At 39.9% G+C, this 18,748-nt stretch overlaps 1 protein-coding gene and 1 long non-coding RNA gene across 2 annotated transcripts; one reads left to right on the top strand and one right to left on the bottom strand.

The window, feature by feature from the left end:
• Positions 1-2,103: 2,103 nt before the first annotated feature.
• LOC129763310 (uncharacterized) lies at positions 2,104-3,356 on the bottom strand. The gene is made up of 4 exons (XR_008740885.1): positions 3,160-3,356; positions 2,747-3,102; positions 2,513-2,658; positions 2,104-2,456 (listed from the first exon to the last, which is right to left on the bottom strand). It is a non-coding gene; the product is annotated as an uncharacterized LOC129763310 (long non-coding RNA).
• A 1,424-nt stretch (positions 3,357-4,780) lies between these two features.
• Positions 4,781-16,223, top strand: LOC129762934 (ubiquitin carboxyl-terminal hydrolase 16). Its single transcript, XM_055761568.1, has 4 exons — positions 4,781-4,979; positions 5,327-5,717; positions 5,778-6,547; positions 14,161-16,223. The coding sequence occupies exons 2-4, from the start codon at positions 5,355-5,357 to the stop codon at positions 15,812-15,814; spliced, it is 2,787 nt and encodes a 928-aa protein (XP_055617543.1). The 5' UTR covers positions 4,781-4,979; positions 5,327-5,354; the 3' UTR covers positions 15,815-16,223.
• The last annotated feature ends 2,525 nt before the right edge of the window (positions 16,224-18,748 follow it).

Below are 18,748 nucleotides of genomic sequence, written 5' to 3' on the forward strand. Positions count from 1 at the left end.
AAACAAAATTATTTTTTTTGCAAGTATAGTATTTAAAAAAAACTGGCTAACTGGCCAATTTGATATGTCGATCATCTGAATCGGTTTAGTAGTTCAAAAGATATGAATCTAAAAAAAATATCTTTGGAAAAAGGAGAAAACTAGATTTTTCGAACCACCCTAAAATGGAATGGGATCTAATATTTAACGAAAAGGGACAAAACTACCAATTTACACGAAAATCTGAGAAGCACTATGTCAGTTTGGCATGGAATCTATATATAATACTAAACAAAGATAGTTTGGTGTTAATTTCCCCTGCAACTAAAAAACTGATTACTAGAAACTAATTGACGTTAACGTTTTATTACCTTGTAAATTCTAGATACAATACCAACAGAGGGTATTTAAAAAAATAAAAATAGCTTTTTATGGGGTGTGTTCAAAACTGAAAAAAAAATATTCAGAAATCATATTTTTATGTTGTTTTTTAAGCGTACCTACATTATTTAGTCGTATAATTATTGTATCATTCAATTTATTCCGATGAGAATGCTTTAAAATATTTCAACTGATGCTCTTACCACATTTTAATTTTTTTTTATTCAATGTTCAGTTTCTATGGCGAAGCTTTATTCGTAAATTACACATTTGTCATCATTGGTGGAATACGATCATAAATGTTGTTATGAATAGCACAGCAAGTTATGATTACAATACATATGGATTTATTTTGATAATGCATTATACATAAACCGATAAAAATGCATTATAATATCTATCCACAGCGTTTTTGCGTCTATATGTATATTTTATTCAATTTCAGTTATCATGATGATGCTAACATTAATAACATTATATACGAACCTCCCACCTTATATATGATGTCTCCCACCCTTTTAGAGACATCTTAACATTATGTTCAATTTTTAGAGCGTAAACCAAGGCGGTATAATAAGGTGGAACGTTATGTCAGAATTGCTGTTCAGCCATTACTTGAGTTCGAATTGACAGCGGCCAAATGAACGGCTAGCGTTTCCGAGAAAGAGGATAACAAATGGCATGCAATGAAGAATGCATACCGCTATGTGTTTGTTTGTTTACGCTGTTGGCATCATTGTTGTGTTTCGGTGACTGCTGCAAGTTATTGTCTTCATTGCTGTTTTACGGGACGTGAGGGTTGTTGCCGTTGCTGCTGGGATTGGCAATTCAGCGATTGTGGGAGCTGTGCTAGTGGGTATATGAAAGAGCCACTACCGGCGGGCTTGTACCGTACTGCTCCTAGTTCCATTCGCTTTGATCACATTAGTCGTTGACGACCCATTACTATTGAGTGCGCGCAACGGTACGATTTGGATATCCAGGCATGTCGTTTCCCGACGACTGCTGCTTCAGCTGGAGACTCACCTGATCGTGCGGGACACAACAGCTAGTTCGATTGAAACCGGTCCAGCGTAGGTAATTGTTGGTGTGCAGAAAACGCTATGTAGCATAAAAATTGGACCTGGTTTGTTTATAAACAAAAATAGTCGCTGTCATTTTTCATCCCCTCTCGCATTTTCCATGCCTTATCCTCATACTGTTGAAAACGAACCACCTGTCAATTCCAGCTCCTTGGCGTAAACTATCTGTCAATTTTTTCACTGTTTACATTTTCTTGCCACAAATCGTTGCCACTTTTTTCTCTCAAGTTCCACTTCTCTTCTCTGGTACAATGTACAACCAAAGTATGTCTGTCATGGTACGATGGTACCTGTACAACGCTGTACACGTACAACGCAAGTACAGCTGTATGTCTGTCCCTGGTATAAAATCCCACTCTACTTTGTTGTGCCAAATCGGTCCCAAAAAATGGTGTCAACATCGGTACCGATGTCGTGCCACTTTGCAATGACTTTGTCGACCTATCCTTCGTATTTGACAATCAATGACGAGCCAACACTGTGCCAATCTGGCACAGCGTCGACCGAATGCAAAACTGTTCAACCCTCATTATGGCTGTATTGAAGAATGAGAAAACGAAAAAAAATGTAACGTTGTTGACAACTATTCATTTTATTTTACAAATCCATTATTGAATTCACATTACAACACATTTCTTCTTAATATAATTATCACACTGATATTTGATCTGTTTATGTTTTTGACGGTTAGTGATTCTTCCTGATGGAGTATCAAACTTCGTCATCAAGTCCTCATAACGATTCTGTTCACTTTACATCTCTCCCAGAATTGCATTCGTCCTGGAGCTTTTTTGCACGGAATAGATCATCTGCAATATATTTCTCTTTGCGCCATCTGACAGATAAATATTCGATTTTTTTGTTTCTTATATAGAGCCAATCTTAAATTCGTGGAATTCCTCTAGTTCTAAGATCCTAGTTGTAACTCTTCTTTTTGATCTTGTCTATGTTCGATATTATGAAATCCAAAAAAAAACGATCCTTTCCACCTCCTCAGTTTTGAAATATGGTAAACTGTAAAAGTGAATAAATTATTATAAACAAATGTAGATTATACTGATTATAATTACCCTCAAAATTCAATTACTGTTCGTTTGTTAAGCCACAACAGCTTCGTAGTAGCTTGTCATATTTTCTTATACTGTCGCTGTTTTCTTATACTGTCGCTGTTGAAAGCTGTCCTATACCTCCTAGTACCCAACGACGAATTATTTGTCTGCAATTAAAACATTTTATAGACATAATATTGCCGGCCCATATACGACAAATCTCTGTCATATTGGTTTTATAGGAACATTTCTTACCAAGTTTCTAATAACGGAATCTGAACAATCTGCATCGTTCCACTGGATTCGTCCTTCTCCACCGTGAATGAGATTTAATGAAAACCGCATCTCCGGGACTTGTTACGATTTTTGTAATTTAGCGACTTGAAACGACTCACATAGAAATTCTACCATGCGCATGATTAAAATGACTTTATGGTCTAATTCACTCGGAGAAACGATTTCCGATTCGATTCGGGCTCCACAGAAAATACGTTCCAGCAAAATGATGATGTGAGCACGCAACAAAGGGCATAACAATAATTCAAGCCGTTATTCTTCTCGTGATGCGTAAATAGGTGTCCTTCCTCGTTATCAAGGATGCTGGTATTTTGCTGGAATAAAACCAAATAATTTTCACATAACAAACGAAAATAATTTTGTATACTTACAAAATGATGGTTCACTCGCTGTTGTATTTTAATGACAGTTTAGTGAGACAGAGAAGAAAGAGGCAATGATGCCGTTTCACTCAGCTGAGTTGTTGCACACAATTCTAACTAAATCTGTGGGCAGTGCTGCCTGCGGAGGTCAAGCAGGGTTAGATTCCTGCTCTTTTGTAGCACTTTACACCGTTACGGTCGACATCGGGTCCATAACTGCTCGAAAATCTATGAAACTGCCCGCTCTAAACTGTTTTCGAGCGGTTATCGGTCCGATGTCGACCGAGCGCCATAAAGTGCTACAAAAGTGCCGGAATCTAATCCCGCTTTGCCCCCCCGCAAGCAGCACTGCCTATAGTTTCAGCTATAAATGAACTCGATACATCAACTGAGCGAAACGGCATCACTGCAAGTATTGTTTTTTCTCTTTCTCTCCGAACTTTCATTTAAAACAAAACAGAAAATGTATCGAGAATCAGATGTCGTAAGTACGAGAAGTTTTTCAATTAGGTTACGATTTATTGTTTTATATTATTTTTTTTAGTTTGTTCACATGGTTTCACCAGATTGGGCCGCCTACATGATGCAGAATTCATTTGCCGTGCAGCAAATAAGACAGCAACACCAAGCAATTGGTCGGTATACATACCTCCTCCGATTTGGAATCCTGATGGAGCTGGAGTATCTGGGATGGTTATGCTATCACCTATCACCTTCAGGGGTAAGGAAAATTTCAATGTATATAGTTTTCTTCGATATTTGCTGTGAATACAATTTTCATTTCAGTGAGGCCACAGTACTTCAATTAAGTAGTTGTTGGTTCACATTCGAACGTTTCGTGGTCTTCGGATGGGACACATGCTTCCGCATACAAATGGTTTCACCAGAGTGGACTACCCACACGATGCAGAATCCATTGCCGTGCAGTAAGTAACAGCAGCATCCAGCAGTTGGTGGACACCCACTCCTGCCCCTCGCCACGCTGTAAAAAAACAATATCTGAGCACATCCGTAAAATTATACGCAATCATCGTGATACGACGAGAAATACCGTCACGATAGCAAGTATATAGTGCGGTAAAATATGAATTGAAACAGATATAATTTAATCAATTAATGTTTTGTTTCAGTGATGCAGTATGCAATATGCAATATGCTAAAAAAGATCATAGAAAATCATATACATACAATATCATATACAATTAAATGTAATGTGTAATATATTTGTTTATATTTATAAAGAAATAAATAATTCCCATCAACGGTCTATTTTTTGTCATCACTTTTTATTCTCATTATCATGAAAAACAAAATAAAACCATAATAGAGTCGAGTAGTTTTTCGGTCGGTCGACGCGGTGCCAGATTGGCACAGTGTTGGCCCGTAACTGGTTGTCAAATACGAAGGATAGGTCGACAAAATCATTGCAAAATGGCACGATATCAGTATCGTTGTCGACACCATTTGTTGGGACCAACCTGACACAACAAAGTAGACTGGGTGGGATTGTAGGCAAAGAAATGCCACTAGTTTGGGATTAAAACCCCTCGCCAAAAAATCGTCCATTCATAATTTCGATCAGTACCACAGGGCTCCACGGAAACTGTCACACAACTGTCACACTCCTGCTTTTATACGTCGTTGTCTCTTTGTATCGTTCGAAGTTCGCGAGGATCGTTGTCGTCGTTCATTTTCTGCATTACTTTTGTGGAAAAAATGAAAACTCTGCCCCTCTCGCCATCGAGTGCGTTCTATTAATTCGGGGTTCGAGTGCGTAGTTTATCTAGTGTATATCACCTTCGCCTTCGAGTGGAAGAATTTTGAACGGCGTAAGTATCTGGCTGACTGGCTTTTGGGCGAATCGATGGTTGCTGGTTTTATTTTTCGGATGAGATCGGAAAAAAATGTTTTGTTCATAGATATGGGAGCTAACCTCAATCGAAGGTGAAATTGGGATGATTCTAGTGGGTAAATGATAGGTATTTCGTTCTAGTTGGCCGGGGCAAAAAGGTTTAGATGGTGCGTAGAGTTCGATTGACGTTTTCTTCGGTAAAATTATGTTTAACGTGAAGAAGTGTAAACTAGGTCACAGCGGGGATGCCCTTTTGCTTCCAGCACCCGCACCTATAAAGTGTTGTTTTTTGTGTGATATTTATGGTAAATTTCTGTTTTTCAGATTTTCCGAAACCCCTCTATTGGCAGTGATGGTTAAGAAGAAGAGCGCCGAGCTGAGGGATGATGATTCCTCGACGGAATCTAATGACGATGTCAGATCCCACAACCACCATAATGCAGCAATGGGCGAGACTTGCGTTCACATTAAGAAGTCTCTCGATTTGATGGTACTGAGAAAGAAGTTGCGAGTGTCAGGGTTGGATAAACAATGTTCCAAATGTTTGGAGGAAAAGCCAACGGCTGCGGTGAAACCTGCCGAAGGCGATGCGGATGGAGCTGTGGACGGAGATGGGCTACAGTTTGAGGAAGATTTGAGTCTCTGGCTCTGTCTGAAATGTGGAACCCAGTTGTGCGGGGTATATCGCAATAAGCATGCTATGGATCATTACAAGGTAGATTTGAAGATATTTTTGTGATTTGGATTGCTAAGAAAGTTTATTACGTCTTGACAGACCCCTCGATCGGAATCTCATGCGCTGGTGATGAACACGACCGATTTCAAGGTTTGGTGCTACCAGTGCGACGTGACGGTCAATCCAAAATCGATGCCCCGACTGATGGAATGCGTTGAGTTTATAACGCGTGAGGCGGAAAAGGCGAAAGCTAAAGATAATGGTCCACCGGCAATCGCCAATATTGAGGAAAAGCTTAAGACAACCGCCGACTCGTTGAGGGCTCTCAGCGATTCAAGTGTCACAAACAGCACCATGGGCGTCGGGAATCAAACGCGATCGGATAATGTAAATTACCGTGATTTACGGTTGGATTTTGGGAAGAATCCATCCCCTGCTGCTACTGCTGCTGCTTCCGTTGTGGACAGTTTGCCTAGACTTCGTGGGCTATCGAATCTGGGCAACACATGTTATTTCAACGCGGTCCTGCAATGTCTAGCCCGAACGCCCTTCCTGTTGGAAGTTCTGCAGGAATCGGCCGTTGCCGGGGAAAAGTTTCAGCTGCCGGGCGGCGTGTTGAAATTGAAGGATGGCACAGAGTCTGAGATGAGACCGATCAACGGCGAGCTGAACCAATGGGGACCGTTGACCGAAGCGTTGGCAGAAGCACTGGCCGAGCTGAAGTCCAGCGCCGGTGGAGTCTTTTCGCCGCAAAAACTTCGTCGCCAGCTTATCATCAAATGTTCCCAGTTTGCTGGGATGGATCAGCACGATTCACACGAGTTATTGAGGCATCTGCTCGAGAGCGTACGGAATGAGGACCTAAGAAGGTGAGCAGATTGAAGCATCCATTGTTATTTGTATGACAGTGCTGCTCAATCTGTTTTCTGTTTCAATCAGTTGCATACCTTAATATTTCACAGCAACTTTCGGTGGCCTTAGATTTGACACTTAAAAACAAAGTATTTTTTTCGATAAACTTGATACTGACCCTTGTATGCTTCTGACATTCATTGGGTTGTTTGTAAGTTCATTCCTGTCTCGTTTTGCTCTGACAAAAAAAATGTGTTGAAAGTCATTTTTGTTATTGTCAATTTCACTCACTTGTTTAGTCTTTAGAAGGTTATTGATTGAGATCTCCTCAATGGTCATAGAAATGGAGTGAAAAAATCAGGATTCACCTTCACCGAGAAATCTTCGAATACGGGCCTGATCACGAACGTCACTTCACGGTGAAAACGAAGTGAATTGTATACCACCTTATTACGGCTGTCACTGTGTGTGTAGAATCCAGAAGAGTTCATCCGCCGTGACAACTTTGATGAACTCGGTGTTATTATGGGCATTATTCCCGTATCCACTAACACTTACGTTTCCACTACGCTTACATCTCACTTCACTTTTTTGCGTTTCCACCGATCGTGATGTGTAAAAATGAACTTCGTGTAGAATGTGGAGTGGATACCAAAATGACCTTGTGTTCATTTCCGATGTTGTTTCTAATGGCGCGTTTACATTTGGGAGATCTATAGCTATAGATGGATTTATTCACACGAAAATAGATGTAAACGGGTGAGAATATAAATGATACACTTCTTCGAGGTATATATAACCACTATGAATAGAATAAATTCAGGCATATGTAAACGCTGGTGAATTTCTCTTTGGTGAGAAATCACTAAAGTTGGATGCAGTTCTACTTTAGGTGAATAAATTCACCGAAAATATGAATATATTCAGTATATAAGTTCGCGTTAGTGTAAATGGTTGATGCGATTTCTATAAATCTCATCCTATTTTTTCACATGAATATATCACTAGTTTATACCCACCATAATAGAAACGTCAGTTGTATTTGTTTTTGTTTATCCTCGAGTTGTGTCGATACACCCAGAAAATGGATTACTAAAAAAAAGCTTCCAAATCTTTTATAATTCAAACAGTAGAATATACATATTTTCTGTAAATATTACCAATCGTTTGTAAAATGAATGTCAGATGCAATACACATCCCTACCAACGATTGATTCATTTTACTTCGCGGTATTAGTAACTTTTACGATTGTCATTACTGGCAACCGCGAAGAAAATAAATTTATTAGCCTAATTACCGAGTTGTTAATTGAGTTGCAAGGCACTACTTTCCGATATTGATTTCATCACAGAAGAAGGTCGTATTAACTCAGATTCGGGATAGGTAAGTAATATTCGTGAAAATCAATTCAATTTATGTTCTTTAATTGATATTTATACATATTGGATAGCAATGATTTGTGCTCATCTGCTGCGGGAGAACTTCAATAGTAAGGAATCTGGGTACTTCGATTCACAAAAACGAGCCCTGTCGAGTCCTAGTTCTACCTGTTGGATTCGGTCAAGGACAACTTCATAAACGTTTTGCAGACGATTGTGATCGGTGGCTCAATCAATTAGATGTTTTCCGGATTCGTCACGACGCAGGTTCCGTATCCTGCGCGTCAAGTCAATGTTGCAACGGGGCATAAAGCTAGCTTCACATAATGCCATCTGGGTTTTGTCAGTTTCATGATATCTCCCGACTGTGTTTGGCTGAGAAGTAATTACAAGCTGGTCCTGGGAGAGGGTAATGGTGAGAATTGAGTAGTCTGTCGTAGCTATTCATAGTAATAACTGTGTATTTTTTCCTAATTTGTAGCCATGGATCAGACTCAATCGAACAGGATCAGATGTCAATAGTTTAGATAGTTCAATAAATAATTTAGATAGTTCAATAAATATTTTAAATAGTTCAGATAGTTGAATAAATGAATAAAGATGCATACAAAAGCTCAATAAATTCATAACAATATATACATAAAGGTAGGGTTAATATAACATGTTGTATATGTTAAACGAACGTTGAACCGACTGCTTATACTGGGTTATACTGGCCGATTTGACATCATATCGTGTAATATGTACGAAGAATTCGTATTGCAAACATTTATTAAATATTGGTAATATTTACCAAAAAGCTCGTCATATATACCAACTTTTCGGGAGAGTGTATGACTGTTTACACAAAAGAGAGCGTGAAGTGTAAATCAGAATAACATCGTCGGATGAACTCGGTGTATTGATAATGAATTCTACCAAATGTTTACAGTGGCGTGTATTCCGGAATAAGGTTGTACTCACTACACATTGTTTTCACGTGTAGTGTATTTGGGAATAAAGCCCTATGAATACCACGATACTGTCATGTCACGGAGAAAAACAGGTATATTTGTCACTTGTGTTTTAGATGGTGAAAGCTAGTCACGCGGAATGTAGTAAGTTTAATTTCGTATTTATTTAGCTTTTTTGCTAACATTTTGAATCTTGTCTTGTCTTGTTTAAGAAACAAAAGATAAACAAACAGCAATTTACCCGCCTGGTGGCATTTTTAGAACGAAATTCTGACGTATCCAGAGGACGAAAATTTGTTTATTTGGATTCGATAAATGCGCTATGGGATGTAATTAAGGATTTAAGGAATCGTTAATTACATCCCATAGCGCATTTTTGGGATATAGCTCCCGTAGGTCCATTGTAACATGGTGATGCTCTACTTCCGATTGTCCTGAATGAACGGAAATTTTTTGTTTCTATTTTTAGGATTAGACTAAGAGAGAGTTGCAACACCATAAAATGGCAATGAAGGCCACTGGCCCAAATACGATCATTATGATTGATTAATTGATAATATTGATTTGTTGATACATTTATACCTCGATATGAGGCAACTTTTTTTCTCGTTACGTTATATGGAGTTACGTTATATTGAAGCAAAAACAATTTTTTTTATTGATGCGAACTGTTTATCATTACTCAAAAATGCGCAAAAGCTAATTTTCTATCACTCAGCAGTTTTTATAAACCTTTCTTATGCCCATTTAAGAGGATTTTCGTAGACAACAATGATCAGTTTTAAGTAGAGTTTTCTCTACTAAAAAAAATTAGTTAAATTGGTATTAATTAGTGATGGAAGGGATAGTAGGTTGGCTGGCTACCGGATAGCTTCAAGGCCTGATAGTCGGATATCCGGCAGTCGGATATGCGGCTTTTTATTTGCGAATACGAAACTGGATGACACTGCATTTGTGTATGAAGCGAATAAATGATTACATTTTAAAAGAAATAAACACATTTTACATAAAAATAATGAACTATGAATAAATTCCCCGTTTCCGTGGATATCCTTTAATAGAGATTCAAGTTTTCTGGAAGTAATCTTTAACAGGGTTTTTTTCTGATAAGGAGCCAGAAGATCAGAATTACTCAATTGCAACCTTTTTAGAACCGAGGATCTAGTCAGACTATTTAGGAGTTCTCGAAACGTAAACAGTCTTGCTGGCAATGTTATTGGAGTACATAAAATATCTTGCGATGAATCTTCTGATACAGTGATAGACATTCGTTTAGCCGCACTTGAAAAAAAAAAATTGAAACACTTTCAAAACAACTAGGAATGTTCTTTTTATCGGGATACTTATTTGCTGTAGTGATAGTATATTTAAGTCGCTTTAATTGAAAGGACGTGCGTCACAATCACACACACAAGGCGGCATCGGTGGATATAAACATTCAAACGTCTTTTGTTCCCGAGACATACGTTTAGCCGCAGGGCATACAAATCGAGTTTTCGCTTAATCACCAAGCCTTTATCTGTGTTTTTTGAAAACATACTTGCGAATGTTCAATTTACAAGATAAATATTAGATGTGCACAACGTAAGAAATTGGTCAGATTAGTGATCTACGTAGAATTTAAAGGAATGGCGAAATGTATTCTATTGACGGAAGAGGGGCGGAAAATAATAAAGATATTCAGTGAACAAAAGTTTTCTAATCGCTCGATCGTAACATAAATTGGTCTATCTGAGAAAGTGGTACGGAATTTCTTTAAATAATGCCAGAAATATGGGATATAACGACCAACAAATGGGAACAACAAAGTTACTTTGCGTCTTAAAGGTCGAATAAGACACGAAGCAACCAGGAAACGATGTCCTACTCATACATTAAGGCAGAATCGGTTGTTTCAGTAACGAAGAGGCATATTGCGCGCATCTTGAATGAGTCACATGTGGAAGAACCTCAACGGAAGCCGAAACTGACCGCCACCCATAAGCAGAACCATCTCATTTTCGCCCGGCAATACATGGAATGGAAACTAGAATGAAGAAATGTTGCATTTTCCGGCGAAAAAAAGTTCAATTTGGATGGTCCGGACTGTTACAGTTGCTATTGGTACAATTTAAGTCAACGGCATGTCGTGAGATCGAAGCGAAATTTTGGGGGCGAAAGTTTGACAGGGTGGGGAGCCGTTTGCTATCACAGCAAGCTTCTCATTAGTTTCATTTTCACCCGAATGAACTCCGAAAAGTATCTTTAATTACTGGAGGACGTTTTGATTGGCCATATTGAGAATAACGCTATCGAGGATGTCGTTTTTTCAGCAGCATTATGCATATATCCTCGATTCCAAGCAATCGAAGGCATGGTTTGCCGAGAAGGGCATTCCGCTTCTTGAATGACCTGCTGGCAGTCGATTGCAATCCCATAGAGAACCTATGGAGAATCTTGGCCGAGATGGTCTATGTAAACGGATGACAATTTGACAACATTTCCAGTCTCAAGGCAGTAATTCAGGAATGTTGGGCTATAATCAATATGGCAACACTTTAAAAGCTGTCTGACTCGATGCCAAATCGAGTTTTCAAAGTGATCCGACATGGAGGTGGACATACTAAATATTAGCTACCGATTGGACTCGAAATTTTCCGCACAAATTTTCTTTCATTGAAATGTTAGGATGCGGCTAAACGAATATCCATCCTGATTCCACATATTTGAATTACTTAGAAAACAAAAAGTGAATTTATACTTTTTTTCAGAATGAATTCAATGAAAATAAACAATAATCGTCTTTTATGTGCAAAACTGTACAAAGAATTAAATTATTTTGAAAAAAATTTTTGGGAAAAAAAGGGTGCGACTAAACGAATGTCTACCACTGTAGTAACAGCTCATCGTCGTCTTCAAGACGTGTAAATGAAACAAAAAAAAACGAGACTGAATCAAACCTTATACACGAAACTCACGACACACCTTTTGGGACTGTTTCAACGAAGTGACTAATGAAAAAATTGTTAAGACGCGTCAACATCACGCCAATCGGCCTTGGCCGCCCGGTAAAGGCGACTCAATGTGGACGTACCGCCCGGGCTAGCCGACGTGCCGAAAACCGACTCGAATCAAACCGAACCCAACCCGAAACAAGTGGGTCCGGTTCGAGAAAGTCGAACCAAAACAAAACGAAGTAAATTATCGTAGACGACATTGTGCTTCGTGTGTTCGTGACGGCTTCGTGCATCCGATGGGACATCGGCTTCGTGCACCCGATGGGGCGTCCACATTACATAACGAACCGAATATGCTGCCTGGTACAGGCCGATCGGCATCATTTGGCATAATGTGGACACGCCTTTAGCGTCGCGTTCAGGAAAAAAAAATCCGGTTGCCGACGAAGTCGATGAAATAGAGTAACATTTAGAATCGATCGCAATCACGATCCTTACATTTGGTGGTCATTAAAATCTAAGCAGTCAATTGAGGGCAAGGATTGCTAGAGTTTATCTTTCAGCTCCTTGCAGTAGTATTACAGCGAAGACCGTTCTCTGAAGTTATCCTAATTTACGAAGCCAAGCGTAATCGATTGTCATCATCAACTTCCAAAAATTTATTATTTATTCATCATAATAATAACCACTGGGTAATTTTGAGTACAGCTAATAAGTTAATGTTATGAGTAAATATTGATTTAATTTAAAAAAAATCTGACACTTCAGTAATCAAACCTTATTTTTAATCATGGATAAATGGTTTTGCTGTTCCTACCTAACTCAACAACTCATGAGCCGGGCCAACTTCTTTTACTTCCCTTCCCAAGGAAGGCGTAACCAGAGATCTTTCGCCTCAGAAAATCCCAACGACGCCAGCTGCGAACCCAGGCCGATCGAATTATGAGGCTGTTACGCTAACCACAGAAAAACACTGGCGCCGTCCGTTATTTACGTTGTGTTATTGAGAAATTATGGATTTTTTCCAATATCCCGTATCCAGCCGGATAGCAAATATTGGCAGGATAGGCCGGATATCCGTTTCAACTCTAGTGTCAATGTTTACTTTCATAGTTTCTATGAGTTACTTACTTTATCTCCAAATGGGAATTCCTCTGAATTTTGTTCTTGAAACATATTAAGCTAAAGTTAGTTATGCTAGTTATGTTAAAAGTTCCAAAAATGCCATAACAATACCAAATGAAAAGGCCACCCAAGAATATCAGGTTGAAGGAATGCGTATTTCACAAGGGAAATTGTCCTGGACTGTAATAAAAAACAATCCGTACATTGCTTTTCCACATGCTCCTTTTTATCAAAAAATAAAATTGAGATCCAAAATGCAAACTACTAATGCTACCCCATTTTGAAAACTAACTAGAAACATTTATTCGAAATAATTTATATTCCAAAAACTATTTCTGTAAAAATCTTAAAAAGTTATATCGAGGTTGCTTTATATCGAGGTTGCCTTATATCGAGGTATGACTGTATTTTGAATATAAAATAATAACAGAGCTAGTTTTTTTTGTAATTCAAACATTCACAATTGGCGGACCAGACCAGCATCGGGACGATAATTATAACTTTTTACATTATAGATTTTTTCAACAGTTCCTTGCTTTTGCCATTTATCAAAATTCATCGAGCAAGATGTGGGATCGAATACGTGCAATGTTGTAAGGAAGCTCATTAAAGACTTCATTTTTTGTTTGAATACACGTGCTGTAATGTCATGACAATGTATTGCGTTTTGGCGAAGGCTGTATCGGCGTTGCTCATGATAGCGTCTCGCGAAGTGAATGTATTATTCCTCATGCGGCTTCTGTTGATTTTTATCGTAGAAATCGCTACGTTGAGAAGGCGAACGTAGTCACGTAGTCTCCAGCTGGAGTTTTATCAGAATTGATGACAATAACATGGTTGTCATTTTGGAATCCGAGCATGTGTGGTTCGAAGAATTTTTACTCATTCAAAAGGGCTTTCACTTCACCAGCGATGCGCATGGTTTTACGCGAATTGAGGTTATTGCGATCATTCAGCAATGTAAATAAATTCGTTCTGTGAAATATTCAAACCTTAACTGAATATTCTAACCATAATGAAATATTCAAACATGGAATTCTCAATCTTGACAATGTCGAACACAATCATTCACGACAGACGAAAACAGTTTCGTCATAGTTGATTTTGCCATTCATAGATTGAATGTAGAGCCTACTGTTGATAGAAGACGGTTAACTTTAGTCGTTGTCGTTAATATAGAACGTTTGGATTTGACATTTAACAGCACTGATTTATCTGCTTTGTTTTGTCCAACAGATACCAACTGGTGATCCTGCTATCGATGGGCTACGGAAAGAATGTCGACCCAGCGAGCGTTGAAGACAGCATAAAGGAGAAAATCAAATACTACGGACTGCAAGCGGCGGACCGAATTCTGCGACCGGAACAGGTGTTCCGGGGTTTCCTGGTGTCGACCCTCACCTGTCAGGACTGTCATCACGTCTCACCGCGCCACGAGTCCTTCCTCGATCTGTCGCTGCCGGTGAGTATGGAAAAACCCCAACCACCCAATCGACGAAAAGGTAGCCCCGAGCCGGACAACGGAGCGAGCGCGGGTTTCATCGGTCCGAAACCGATGAGCAACAAAGAGCGCCGACGACTGAAGAAGGCTGATCGGGCAGTAAAGCGGGACAAACAGTGGCTTAACCTGAATGCTGCCGTCGGCATAAACAGCGGGTCGGCAGCGGGTGCGGGTGAGGAAAGCACCGGGGATGTTGGGGGAGGAGGAGGCGATGCGGAATCAGGCGCGGACAACGACGGAATGTCCGATGCGGACGTTGAGGATAATCTGACGGATGATTCGCAGCCGAAGAGAGTGCTTGAAGGTGTGGACCAGAACGGGAATCAATCTGCCGGCACACCTGTAGGACCGGAGAAGACGGACGATACACCAGAGAACCCCAACAAAGGAGTCGTTGGTGAGAAAAATGTTATTTGCGAGTTCGGTCTCAGCGTCGAGGGGGTGGCCAATATGATGGAGAAGATCAACATTAACAATGAACAGCAGCTGCAGCAGATGGATTTGGAGGCCAAAAAAGCCAAAGCACGCCGTCAACGAACGCTGAGTCACAGCGACTGGGGAAGCACACTGGTCCCTCGGTATCAGTGCGAGGAGAACGAGTGTTCGATCCAGTCCTGTCTCAACAGCTTTACCGCAGTCGAACTGATGACCGGCAACAATAAAGTCTGCTGTGAAGCATGTACGAAGCGAATTAATGGCGAAAACGGCAAATCCGTCAATACAAATGCCACCAAACAATTCCTCATCTCTTCCCCGCCAGCCGTTATGATTCTCCATCTCAAGCGCTTCCAGGTTGGACCTCGCGGGATGCTGCGAAAGATGACCAAAACCGTAACCTTCCCGCTGGTGCTCGACATTGCCCCGTTCTGTGGATCCCGTATCAAGCGACTCCCGAATGTGAAGCCAGGCCAAAAAAAGCTGCTCTACTCGTTGTACGGCATCGTGGAACATACCGGCACGATGCACGGTGGACACTATGTCGCGTACGTTAAAGTCCGTCCCCAGCTGGCGAAGGATGACCCCCGGTGGGCATTTATTCCGAAGGGCTCGAAAACCGAACTGGATCAGGAGGATGAGCAGGCGGTTCAGCTTGAGCGCGAGTTGGCTAAAGAGCAGGCCCGCAGGATGACCGCAAGTGCTTCGGCGCGCGACAGTGACGATGCGCTAACTTCGTCCAGCAGCACCTCGAGCAGATCGTCTCCCGATACGCCTACGGACGCCGAAGAGGAGGGAGCCGTTGGCTATTCACCCAAACCGGAGACGCTACCGGACGTGGAGTCGACACCCGGTAAGTGGTACTATGTTTCCGACAGTCACGTGCGAGAGATTCCCGAAGAAAACGTGCTGAACGCGGAAGCCTATCTACTGTTTTACGAGCGGATCTTCTGAACAAACTCTGTTGTGCATTCGCAATATTATTATTAATCTTTCTCTTCCCCCCAGTCCGTTTTTTAAACAAAAGATAATCATTGTGAGAATTGCATTGCCTAGTGTAGATAATCTTGTTCAGTTTGTTAATCTTCAAATTTGTCAGTCGGCAAAACGAAAGCGACATCTAGTCGTGGAAACGCTCTTCCTTGACTTACCCAATACACAAACCATATGGCAATTGGGAAGTTGATCTTCCCTACTTACACTCAAACACACACGCATAAGCACACCCAAATATACACACACCAATCAGGAATTTTGGTGCCTTTTTTTTTTGAACCATTGAACTGTGAATTATGTTTTTTATAATTAATTTAATCTTCGCGAGAAGATCCCGGAAAGATAAAAAATCTATTTCTTTACTCAAGCCCTCATCCTAGAGTGTTATACAAACAATTACTACTAGAAAGCTAGAAATACATTACGCACTCACGAAAGAGAGAAATATATCCTTTTAAGCCAACCCAACACAGGCGAAAGGCGAAAAGTCGAGCGCGTGCGTAGATAATAAATATATAAGTATATGATGAACAGGGATTGTGTTTTGCAAACGCTGAAGCCCTTCTAAGGTGCGTAGTTTTTGTTTGTTTGTTGGATTACTGAGAGAGAGTGGTGTAAAAGGTGTAAAACAATGAATCAATTTTGCAAACTATCTGCCTGCAATGCGTGCGTAAAATCTTAATATATTATATATATATATATATATATATATATATATATATATATATATATATATATATATATATATATATATATATATATATATATATATATATATATATATATATATATATATATAATAAAATGTAATTTACCAATGAACATTTTTTCCCGGAATAAAATCACGTTGCGGCAACAAAAGCATAGCGTAGCGTTTGGTGTTGTGGTTTTCGATGACAATTTCCTCGGGAAGAAAATTCTCTCATGTTCTCTCATGCAGTTTTGTAGCTTTACGAGGACGTTAAAGACAAGCCAAAATTGCCGTAACATTGAAATGGAATGGCACGGAGTGGAATTTTATCAAGTCGCTCGAAATATTTCGAATCGATCGAAATACAGAATAGGGGTGACAGTGTCAATCACCCATATTCTGGAACCTTGTCTGATTCGAAAATTGCAATCCGAACGAGATCGACTTCTGCGTTCTACAATCCGTCCGAGATTCAAACCCCATCGACAAATGCAAATATTCATTTTGAATGAATACAAAACGTTCGAAAATATGCTTCACTCGTATTCTTGGGGCCTTATTCCCGTTTCCAGTTCACGGTGAATACGAATTGAAGTGTATCCGCGATGACAACGGTACGGTGTCGACATCTGGATACGAAATTAGTTTTCCATTTTTCCAAAACTTTTCATTATAATCGGCTCTATTATATAAATCGAATCGAGGATTCAATACAATCACTATCACCATCACAACGAGCAAAATCTCGTATTATGTAAATCGAGATAATGGGCCCTATTATAGAAATCGAGGCGATAAGAATTTTGCTCGTTTGCCATATTTTACTATTGTAGATATCGAGCAATTCGAGAGCACCGTGCGAGTGATAGCTATCGATGCAAGTGTCAGAACTTTTCGAGTTGTTTGGTTCACTTGTTGCATATCTTCAGAGAATTATTTCGTTTTGGTTTGTGTCCCTGATATTTTCCGTTGGGAAACATTTCAGAAACGCTTAAATATATGCAATTTTCAACACATGTTCGTTTGTTGACGTAGGACTACGTCTAACCGGAAGATATAGGGGGTGAAATGGAAATCTAGGCACTGAACAAGTAGGAAAAAATGCAAGATTTGGAACGCTTATAACTCGAGCATTTCTCAATAGATCGCAAAGGTTTTTGCATCAATTGATAGGAAATATATCTACGCATCTATCATAACGAATAACATTTCATTTTTCTTGAGATAAATAATTGAATAATTGTGAAATATCAAGCATTGTCCATATACACTATGTGCCCATTTTTGATTGGTCCATTTTGTGCTCCTCAAATCGTACCGACCAAAACGGGCAACCAGAGCAGCAGCGAAATAGAATGAAGCACGATTGGAAAGGAAAAAGAAAAAAATGAACGAAACATTGGTCGCAGTCTCACACATGCGTAATTCTCGAGCCAGCCAGTCAGCTTAAAAATCCCCGCTCCGCTGCCGTAACGATCATTCTCATTCAAACCGTACACCACATCGGTTCGCATCACAACACATCAACAAACCAATCCAAGCAGCCATGTCTGGACATGGTAAATGAGGAAAACTGAAGGGAAAGGCAAAATCCCGCTCGAACCGTGTTGATCTGGAATTCCCCGCAAGGGTAGCTAGGCCGAGCGCGTTAGTACCAGTGCACCAGTCCACCTAGCCGGCGTTATATAGTTTCGGCCGCCGAAGTGATCGAGTTAGCTGGCAAAGCTGCTCGCGACAATAAGAAAACCCGCATTCGGAACAGACCACATTCGGTTCGGTGGACATCAAGACAACAGGCAGTTGCAGCGAGTGGCGAGTGGCAAACGCAATCGCAAAACGGCATCAGGTAGCAGAAGAAAAAAGTTTGTTCTTTATACAAACTGCTTTGGTGGCAAATCCAGAACAAGGCGGCATCGAGGGCGTTCGAAATGGGTTTTTTTTCAAAACCACGAGTACTAAGTTTTCTAAATTGGAACCATTCCATAAAACAAGGCGCTTTTCAGGGCCATTAAACCTTCCAAAAAAGAGTTTAGGAAATACAGTTCAATGCTTTCTAAAACAATATCCAAAATTATAATAAAACACAAATTGATTTTTTCATAATTTGTTTGCCAGGATATGATGAGTATGTGAATTTGGCAGTTGTTCTGAGCTTATTGATTTTCACCAATTCTTAAATTGCTTCTAGATTGAAAGTACAG

This window comes from Toxorhynchites rutilus, chromosome 1 (genome assembly GCF_029784135.1).
Source record: "Toxorhynchites rutilus septentrionalis strain SRP chromosome 1, ASM2978413v1, whole genome shotgun sequence".
Taxonomy (NCBI): Eukaryota; Metazoa; Arthropoda; class Insecta; order Diptera; family Culicidae; genus Toxorhynchites; species Toxorhynchites rutilus.